Raw genomic sequence first — 11,191 nt, 5'->3', positions numbered from 1 at the left:
GGGGGGGGGGGGTGGGGGGGGGGAGGCGGGACTCAGACATCAGAGTCATAATAAAAGAAACAAACTGCTTTGTAGGACAAATTAAGATCAGGTTAGTCATCTGACCTAAACACCAGCTGTTTTAAATATTAACCCCCCCCCCCACCCCCCCTCCCTCCTCCCTCTGAGCATCAATTATCCAATCACAGCTTAGCAACAGTAACTAGGCGAAGCAAACACGACAAGGTGGACAGTTTTGTAATTAATGAATTTTGATCATTGTGGAGAAAATCTATTAATCGTAGTAGTTTTATAACCTGCCGCTAGATGTTAATAAAGATGTAACAGAATGTACGGAGGCTAAAATCCGCCAAGAAAAAAAAACATTTGTAAAATTGTTTATGTTTCTTTTTGGTCTCTTTTCATGTGAAACAATGTAACTTATGTTGTCGTAAAAATTATAATTATTTTATCCTGCATAACATTGTAACCTGATGTTATTTTGTCCTGTCTGCTACTTTCTGAGCTGCTGCAGGTTTAAAATTAATTTGTTGTTTTAACCCTCCATCTCTTTTGACTGTTCCTTCTTTCCTTCCATGCTCCCTCCTTCCTTACTCCTTTCTCTCCTTCCTTCCTCCATCCTTACTCCTTTCTTTCCTTCATTCCTTCCTCTCTCCATCCTTACTCCTTTCTTTCCTTCCTCCTTTCTTTCTTTCCTTCTTTACTCTTTTCTTTCCTTCCTCCCTCCCTCCTTACTCCTTTCTTTCCTTCATTCCTTCCTCCTTTCCTTCCTTCCTTCTTTACTCCTTTCCTTCCTTCCTCCTTTCTCTCCTTCCTTCCTCCGTCCATCCTTCCTTCCTTCCTCCATCCTTCCTCCTTTCTTTTTCTTCCTTCCTTTCTCCCTCCATCATTACTCCTTTCTTTCCTTCCTTCCTCCATCCTTACTCCTTTCTTTCCTTCCTTCCTTCCTTCCTCCTTTCCTTCATTCTGTCCTGCCTCCTTCCTTACTCCTTTCCTTCCTCCTCCCTCCCTTCCTTCCTTACTCCTTTCTTTCCTTCCTTCCTCCCTCCCTTCCTTCATTGCTCCTGTCCTTCCTTGACCAGAGGACAACAGGAGGGTTAAAAAAAATGGAAAATGTCCTTTAAGTAACATTAAAAGAATAAATAGTTCACAATATTCACTGTTGAAACTTACATCAGAGCTGGAGGCAGACAGGTGTAACATCAGGTGAGTGAGTGACGACAGACCAGACAGTACAGAACAAAATAGTTTTATTACAGTCCTCCCGTGTGTGTGTGTGTGTGTGTGTGTGTGTGTGTGTGTGTGTGTGTGTGTGTTAGCTTGTAGCTTCACCTCGTAGAAAACAAGAGGAATCATCTGTAGAACATTTACACCACCAAAAAAAAAGTTAATTCATGTCCATAAAAAATAGCTTTTCATCATCATCATCATCATCTTCTTATTTTTCTTTTCTTTTTCCAGTAAATACAGGTAAAACATGTAGAAGTCAGTCTCAGAAAAATAAAGTCAGGCCACCCCCCCAGACCCCGTTACATCAATAAACTCCTCTCAGCCAATCACAGGCCAGAGGAGGGGCGGAAGGGGGCGGGATATGACAGCGACGATAGGCCACAGAAAAAACAACAACGTCATATTAACAATCGTCAGCCATTGGTCAGGCCTCTCACATGTACAGAATATATCCATTTATTATATGTTCAGACGATATTTAAGTTTCATCTTTGTACAGAAAAAAACATCCTGCTGATAGAAAAGCTGTTTTACAATTATAAGAAGAAGATAGTTGACAGGAAACAGCTGCTGCCAGAGCTTCCTGTCCGATCCACACACATATAAACACTGCTGCTGTAAAGATTGTGGGACATTTTTAAAGACTGTCGGGGCTTTTCTGAAAAGTATAAACTGATGCCGACAGATTATTAACAATAAATCTTCATGTTTGGATCCAAAAACCAACAATTGAACTGATCTACGAACAACTATTGTGTGTGTATCAAAAGTCTGATATATATTATTCTTCTGTTGATGATTAAAAACACGATGTTCCTTCATTATTAAGTTTGGTAACGTTAGTTTGTTACAAAGAAACGGAAACAAAAAAACTAGTAAGAGGTCGTGATTTCATTCTCTGGAAAGTAGTTCTTTGTAACAAACTAACGTGACCTAACGTGACCAAACTACAGTTTCTGTAGAGTAGTTCTGTGTAGGGCAGACCCTACTGAGCATGTGCAGAAACGTTACAAAGCCTTACACAGAACTACTCTCCAGAGACTGAAAATATGACCTAGTACTAGTCTTTGGAGCTGTTTCCAAACAAACTAACGTGACCAAACTGTTAATAATTACACAGAACTACTCTCCAGAGACTGAAAACATGACTTCTTACTAGTCTTTGTTACCGTTTCTAAACAAACTAACGTGACCAAACTCTCAATAATGAAGGAACATGTCAACAAGTGCAGTTTGGTCATGTTAGTTTGTTTAGAAACGGTAACAAAGACTAGTAAGAGGTCATGTTTTCATTCTCTGTAGAGCAGTTCTTTGTAGGGCGGGCTCTACTGAGCGTGTGCAGAAACATTACAACGCCTTACAAAGAACTACTCTCCAGAGACTGAAATCATGACTTCTTACTAGTCTTTGTTACCGTTTCTAAACAAACTAACGTGACCAAACTCTTAATAATTACACAGAACTACTCTCTAGAGAATGAAAACATGACCTGGTACTAGTCTTTGGAGCCATTTCTAAACAAACTAACGTGACCAAACTCTTAATAATGAAGGAATATGTCACCCAGAGCAGTTTGGTCATTGTTTAGAAATGACCCCAAAGAGTAATAACAGAGATCCTGATTTCAGTCTCTGTAGAGTAGTTCTGTGTAGGGCGGACTCTACTGAGCATGAGCAGAAACGTTACAAAGCCTTACAAAGAACTACTCTCCAGAAACTGAAAACATCACCTGGTACTAGTCTTTGGAGCTGTTTCCAAACAAATTAACGTGACTAAACTCTTAATAATGAAGGAACATGTCACCCAGTGCAGTTTGGTCATGTTAGTTTGTTTAGAAACGGTAACAAAGACTAGTAAGAGGTCATGTTTTCATTCTCTGGAGAGTAGTTCTTTGTAGGGCAGACTCTACTGAGCGTGTGCAGAAACATTACAACGCCTTACAAAGAACTACTCTCCAGAGACTGAAATCATGACTTCTTACTAGTCTTTGTTACCGTTTCTAAACAAACTAACGTGACCAAACTCTTAATAATTACACAGAACTACTCTCTAGAGAATGAAAACATGACCTAGTACTAGTCTTTGGAGCCGTTTCTAAACAAACTAACGTGACCAAACTCTTAATAATGAAGGAACATGTAACCAAGTGCAGTTTGGTCATGTTGGTTTGTTTAGAAACGGAAACAAATACGAGTAAGAAGTCGTGATTTCAGTCTCTGTAGAGTAGTTCTGTGTAAGGCAGACTCTACTGAGCATGTGCAGAAACGCAGCCTTTACACAGAACTACTCTCCAGAGACTGAAATCACTAGTCAATTACTAGTCTTTTTCTAAACTTAAAATGACTAATTTCTAAACAAATTAACGTGACCAAACTCTTAATAATTACACAGAACTACTCTACAGAGAATGAAAACATGACCTCTTACTACTTTGGAGCCACTTCTAAACAAACTAACTAGGTCGTGTTTTCAGTGTCTGTAGAGCAGTTCTGTGTCTGTTTACACCACTCTTCTAGCTTTTTTGCTATAAACTTCTTTGAGAAATGTATGTCGTCTGCGTAACCTCAGAGTTTCCACAGTGCACAGATACACCGCAAACAACCTGGCTTTTAAATTAAGCTGCACGGTTAGTACAGTAATTACGGCAGCCCAATCAAATCCAAACGAGTGCCTCTACGTTACCGTAATTTCACATTTTCATGTGCTTCTACTGTGGGGTCAGTAGGCCACGTAGATAAATGGTCTCTTTATGTGTCTGTTTTATTCGTGTTTATTGCCAGAGCCGATTCTGAACAAACTAACGTGACCAAGCTCAGCGGCCGTCTCTGGAGAGAAGTTCTTTGTCTGTTTACACCGCTCTGCTGACTTCTTGTGCTACGTCCTGTCCTGTCTCTAAGTTATGATTAAGCTTTTTTAATCTTTAGTAGATTTTTTTGGCTTTCACAAGAATGATCAGGACGCTATCTTTGAGTCCAGGACCTACACAGAACTACTCTCCAGAGAATGAAAACATGATCACTGTTATTAGACTTTGGAGCCATTAATAAACAAACTAACGTGACCAAACTCCTCATTATGAAGAGTTTGTGACGTGTTTTCAACAACAGAAGGAATAAGATATATCAGACTTTTGATGCACACACAACACTTGTTAGTAGATCAGTTCATTGTTGGTTTGGATCCAAACATGAAGAAAAATATAGATAATTTCCAGAATTGTTCCTTACATTTTAGTAGTTTTTAGTGTATAAAATAAAACTTCATAACTTAAATTCAGCAGCTGTGTTAACGTCTGATCGGACAGAAAGCTCCAGATGAAAACAGATGTTTCCTCCCGCTGGACTTTTACAAAGATCGACCTTCGTAATAGTCAAAAACTCACATAGTTGAAAACGTCAGTAACTCGTCGTCGGACCGGCAGCAGAGAGCGAAACGAAAGCTTGAGATCTGCAGCGTGAACGACTCTTCAGTCTGAGAGCGATACGATCATTGATGAGACGAAACGCCGGATTAACTCGGATTATTACGATCTGTCAAAGATGATGTGCCAGTTTTACAAAGATCCAAACTCTGAACATCGTAAATCTGCATCGTTGTATCAGATTCATTAAGTCTGTTATGAGATAATCTTGTTAAATGATACAAATCTAAATATCTCATAATTAAGAGATGACGCTGAGATTATATCTGGAATTTTACTTTTTCTGCCATAAAGTCAACGTACTCTTTAAAAACCTTCTTAGAGGGAAATGTTTCATATTTTCTGACTAATACAGTCGATTTAGTTTCATGTAAATTTTACACATTTTAATGTAATAAACTATAAATATTAAATATAGTTATAATATCTGAGCAAAGAGCTGGTTTAACAATTCAGTATTATAGTTTTCCCTTCTTGAATTCACATTAACAATATCATGACTTTAATAAAACATTTTACTTTCTACATTAATCATTCGGAACAAGTCATAATAAAAAGTATTTAAATTACCTAATGCAACAATTAACTGATTAATTGATTAGTTACTTTACTATTAAATTACTTTCCAACAAATTAGGTTAATCATTAATAATTTGGAGTCATTCTTTATGATAAAAATGTCCAAACTCTCTGATTCCAGATGACATTTTTCCGCATTTTACAGATCAAACAACTAATCGATTAATGGAGAAAAGAACCAAGAGATTAATCAATAATGAAAATAATCGTTAGTTGCAGCAATCATTTATGTAAATGTGTCTATTATCAGAGTTAATACACTGTTAATATCTGGATGTATTACAGTAAATCACTGCGGGAAATGTTTCAAATCAATAAGCAGGATATTGATTAATGGTAATATACTTTGATTTATCACATTTAATTGATCAGATTAACCACATTAATGTACATTTTACTGTTCACTCATATATATTAAATACTGTTAATGTAAAATATTCTGATCAATACTGTGATCATGTTATGTAAAGTAAAGTTGAAGCATTAATAAGTTTCTTCTGTTTTTAACTTGGCACATCATTTTTTACAGCGTACTTCCAGCAAAAACTTAAAACATTTCGCTCAGAAAAATAGCGGCGGCGATTTTTTATAAAATGGGAGTGTGGACAGTACACAGAATACTGTTTTTTAACCGAGTGAATATAAAAACATTCGTCATGTTCTGCTGGTGAGAAGAAACGTTAGCTCGACGTTAAAGATGTGGAACACCGTCGTCCAAAAGCGCACAAAGTTAACGAAGTTCACTGTAAAAAATGGCTTTTTGTTCATCACACATGCTGAAAGATGCACAGCGAGGATTTCTCTCTCTCTTTTCTTTTCTTTCTTTCTTTTTCTTTCTTTTATATAAAAACAATAAAGATGCATCTTTCTTCTGCTGCAGCTCTGAAATCTTTAAGGCTTCGTCGCTCTTTAAACTTTTAAACTCTGTACACAATATATAAACCGCGTGGTCTCTGATAGAAAAATAGAGTCATGCTGTAAAAGGAGAACAGTCGAAAACACGATGGCTTAGTGCTGCGTTCACGTCACTGCCGAGGCTGGGAAATCACACCGCCAGGAACTGATGAGAGGCTCAATTCACACTGAAGCTGTCTGGTTTAAAGAATAAATGATGGTTGGTTTCATTTTGGATCCCAGCTGATTAAATACCAGGATTCATTTTTACTGCCACACTAAAATGTTTTTTTGGGGGGGTTTTTTGTGTTGTTGTTGCATAAAACAATATGAGAAACTTTCAGGTAACTTCTTCTAATGTTAATTTAAATGCCAAACATCATAAAGTGCAGTTTATATCAGTTGTAGTTCATTAAAAAACTAATTTAACTAAGTGCTGGAACACAGCAAACGGGGAGTTCTGGTCCTCTGAAATGATGCCAACGCAGGAAGTAACTTAAAACTGCATTCTATCAAAAGGCCACCAGGGGGCGACCGTTTTGGTGTCAAAAGGACTTCCGTCTCTATACTAGTCAATGGAGAATTCACCAACTTCTCACTTGATTTCTAACCTCAGTAAACGTTTTCAAAATGTGTTTATGGTCTCAATCGCTAGTTTAAAGCCTTCTTCAATGCAGTATGATGTTCATTTGGGACATTTTGGCCTCCCTGATTTTATATGTGACGATAAAGCAGGGTATGCATTAGGGCGTGGCTACGTGGTGATTGACAGGTTGATTGGTTCACAGGTTCAGGAGGGCGCCTCATGCTCCTCCTGATGCCCATATAAGTAGAATCCCTGTTTTTATTTTACCCGGAAATTTTCTAGATGGCGCTGCTCAGATCCGATACTATTGGCCTCCGAGCAGCAGTCCACAAACCAATGGGTGACGTCACAGATGTTACGTCCATTTCTTATATACAGTCTATAACACAGTCAGCTATCCAAGATAATTTATTGTCTGACAGGATCATCACTCTGTTAGACTTTTTGAGCAGCTAACTGGGTGGGATCAAACTATCTTTGTGCAGTTTGTAGTTAAGTAAATTTAACTACAACTAAAATGTTAATAGAGCGAATATGAAAATTATTCTTCTCTTTGTTTTAAGGAGACAATTGTGCAATTTGTGCCTTTAATGAGCTGAAACTCTCCGTAAAGCTCAGAGAAGCTTCAGAGTCGCTGATAATTGATTTCATTATTATAAGTTATTATATAAAAAATATCTATATTATATTAATATATATATATTAATATCTATATTATTTTGAATGTATTTTAAAAATATCTTAACAGTCATTTTTTTTTGGGGATAAAAAAAAAAGAAGTGATGACCAACGTGGTGAGAAAAATAATCTTAAAATTTGCAGCAAGTATCAGACGTCTTATCTTCAGTTTAACAGAATAAAAGCTTCACTCAGTTCCTGACGGTCCGTGTGTGTGTGTGTGTGTGTGTGTGTGTGTGTGTGTGTGTAAGCAGCCTCGTCGTCACACACACAGCAAGCATAGAGAAACACGTTAAAGCGCAACAGCGACAGCAACGACATTAACCTGCAGGTCGGCAAACAGTCGGGGTCAGGTTACCGTGGCAACCACATAGCTCTGCTAGCATCACAAACAACGAGAGCAACGATATTAAAAAACTACAACAACAACAACAACAACAACAGTCTCTTTGTTGAGCCGTCACGTGTCAGTTTGTGTCGGCTCAGCCTCACTTTGGATTTGTTGCAAAAGACAAAAAAATAAACAAAATAAAACAAATAAAACAAACTTGGTGCTTTGCAGAACACTGAGGCTGTTTTTTTTCTTTCTTTTTAAGCATTTCTGCAGTTTGTTGATGTTGCCACACGTCGCCTTCATAGTTAGTTTTGTGCAGTTTGTCTGAATAGTTTCATTAAAGCAGTCAGACCAGTTTACTCTGAACAAACCTCAGTGTCATCTTTTAAATAATAATAATAATAAAACAGAGCTGTGCAAAAGTTTCAGACCCTTTAGGTGTTTATTCATGTTTATCACTTTTAGCTCCTAAAACTTTTGCACAGCTCTGAATATCTGAAGGATCCAGGATGTAAAACACTCTACGATTAGTCAGTTACTGGATTAGCAGACAGAAAATGAACCGTCTGCTTTTTGATGATCAAATATTCATTTTTGAGAAAATAATAATGTCCAGATTACCTGATTCTAGCTTCATAAATGTGAGTAATTTCTGGTTTCTTTAGTTTTTTAAGACAGTAAACTGAATATATTTGAGTCGTCATCTTCAGCTCTGGGAAACATCAACATTTTATGGACCAAAAAGCTAATTGATTAATTGATAATGAAAATAACTGTTAGCTGCAGCCCTGAATCGAATGATCATTTAAGGTGAGATTAATACAAAATGGCTCTGCTCACACTGAATCACCACTGCTTCTCTGTTTGAGTCTCAGGATGAAGAATTTAAGTCGATAAATCAGACGAACCTTGTGGCAACATCACACAACAACATCCTCGGCCAGAAGACGCCGAATAAAGAAACAACCTCACATCTGGAATGAATTCAGTAATCTAACATGTAACCAGTCACAATAAACACAAACTGCTCTTTAAAAACATCTTAAAGCCAAAAAGGAATGTGACCACGTCCTCAATAAAACCTTAAAACACCAAAAACTGATTTTTCACCGTCTGTTCGGTTTAAACTTTTCTTCAGATTCAAAGACTTTTTTTCTTTCTTTCTTTTTTTTTTTTTTAGAAAATATACAATCTATAACATGTTGATGCTTTAATAAGAGAAGTAACTTGGCTGAGTAAAAGCTCCCGACCAGGGCGAAAGATCTGCTGCATCATCATCATCATCATCATCATCATCCCTCGTCTGTGATTAGTCAGTTTCAAAATGATGCTGAGGAGTTCAGTCCAATAACAGGCCATGCATAACTGGAGAGAAAGGCGTGACCCCTTTTTTAAAAAAGCGGCCAATAACAGCAAAAGCAACAACAAAACAAAAAACAACCTCCTAAAAATGTCTCTAAAAGTCATTTCTGGAGGAGTTTCTTGAATCCAGCAGACGTCGAGTTTTATAGAAAAATGACACAAGAGAATCTGATCCGGAGAGTGACGAAGTTAAAACACGATCGGGACGAGAACAGTCCGAAGAGGAACAAAGAAATAAAATAAATAACCATTTTCTTTAATAAAAAAAAAAAATAAAAGGAAAAAAATAAAATAAAAAGATCCTGTCGTGAATTCCGATGTTTCCTCGTGAATAATCGTTAAAAATGTTCTTTACGGGAAATGTCGACTTCGTCCTTCACGTCCTCCAACAATCAGATGATCGATAAAAAAAAGTTCTTATATTAAATGTTTTGTTTATTTTTATTCCTCATTTTCATCCTTTCGTCCAGTTTAAAAACTCCACAAAACGTTTTGGTTCCAGTTAGTTTCACTTGATGCTTTTTTTCTCTCCGTTTTTGGTCTCCACCTCAAACCGGACTCGAATCACAGATTTTTAAAGACGCACCATTCGTCATTTTTTCACAGTTTTTTTTAAGGTTTGTTTTTTTTACAGACAGTTAGAAACAATCTTCATCCTACAGTTTAAAGATTGGTTAAACGTTTCAGCCCTCAGTAGCAGAAGATTCAGTGATTGCTGTTTTTGCTGTTGTGATGCGTTCAAGTCACGAGAATCGCCTCGTTTTTTTTTGTTTTTTAGTGAACTAGCACCTTTTAAAAAAACAAAGGGCAAGCTCACTAAAATATTTCATCAGTGTATCAGCGACATCGCCAACATTGTGATTCCCGTCTGGTTTTCCGATGATTCTTCATAAAAACCATCAGATCTCCCGTCGTTATCTTACCAGTAAAATAAAAACCTGCGTGCTTCCTGGTTGGAGACAGTTTCAGAGTTTCAGTGCAGGTGCAGGTCTTCTCCGACCCTCCAGGTGCAGGTTGAGGAGCGGTGTTGCCCTGTGAGGAGCGATGCGAGCAGCGGGAAGCAGCCAGCGTTCAGGGCTTCTGAGGGCCGGGAGACAGAACCACCGGCGTAGAGAGACCGTCGACGCTCAGAGCCGGGATGTGGATCTGATTACTGCCGTTAGTGGGAAACTAAAGACACACAAGACAGAGAGAGAGAGAGAACTTAGGTACAGGTTTATACTTCATTTATATAGTTTCATCTGTAAATCAGGGTTTCTGAAGGTTTGAACAAGTTAAATTTAAGACTTTTTAAGACCTTTTTAAGACCATTATGAATTAAATTGAAGACCTACACGAAGTATGTAGAAAATCGCAGTCTCAAAATTAAGATAAGTCTTTATTGTCATTGCACAATCATACCAAGTACAATAGTACAATGAAATTGGACTACTGTCCCGTCCCGTCCAGTGCAAACAAGCAAGTTCAATCAATCACATATAAATTAAAATAATACAAAAGTAGCAGAGCATAAAAGTGCAATAGAGATGAGTCATGTCAGATGTTTGCATTACTTTCCAAGTAACAAAATATGGTAAATGGTCTGTACTTATAGAGTACTTTTCTAGTCATTATGACCACTCAAAGCATTTTTACACTACATGTCTCATTCACACATTCACACACATTCATACATTGATGACAGGAGCTGCCACGCAGGGAGCCAACCTGCTCATCAGGAGGAAAATAACCATTCATACACATTCACACACGGTTGGCACAGCAGGACTGGAGGAGCCGGGAATCGAACTGCCAATCTTCCTATTGGTGGACGACCGCTCTACCTCCTGAGCCACATATCTGATGTAAGTATGCATCATTTGAGGGACTTCTTGCAGATGATGCACACTTAGTTTCAAATTGATCGTTTGGTATCGGTTTTAACCAACCACTGAATCCTGATTGTTGAAGCCAACACTACCTGGATCCTTCAGAAAGAACTACAACACAGATCTAACTGTGAATCCCACCAATGCATTTCTCAAATAAAAAAAAGGCGACAGAGGAAGCGATAAATAAACGTACATATTTAAATGGTAAATGGACTGTACTTATAGCGTCTTTCTAG

The 11,191-nt window shown here is 37.7% G+C and overlaps 1 protein-coding gene across 1 annotated transcript in view; it reads right to left on the bottom strand.

Moving 5' to 3' along the window:
- Positions 1-10,155: 10,155 nt before the first annotated feature.
- The window catches only part of elk1 (ETS transcription factor ELK1), a gene marked incomplete in the record, with an annotated part of 23,743 nt that continues 22,707 nt past the window's right edge, over positions 10,156-11,191 (bottom strand). The window contains 1 exon segment of the mRNA XM_062427208.1: positions 10,156-10,254. Coding sequence (XP_062283192.1) covers positions 10,156-10,254 — 99 coding nt within the window.

The sequence above is a fragment of the Scomber scombrus genome, chromosome 10, assembly GCF_963691925.1.
Source record: "Scomber scombrus chromosome 10, fScoSco1.1, whole genome shotgun sequence".
Taxonomy (NCBI): Eukaryota; Metazoa; Chordata; class Actinopteri; order Scombriformes; family Scombridae; genus Scomber; species Scomber scombrus.
This window is presented reverse-complemented; position numbering and strand designations above follow the sequence as displayed.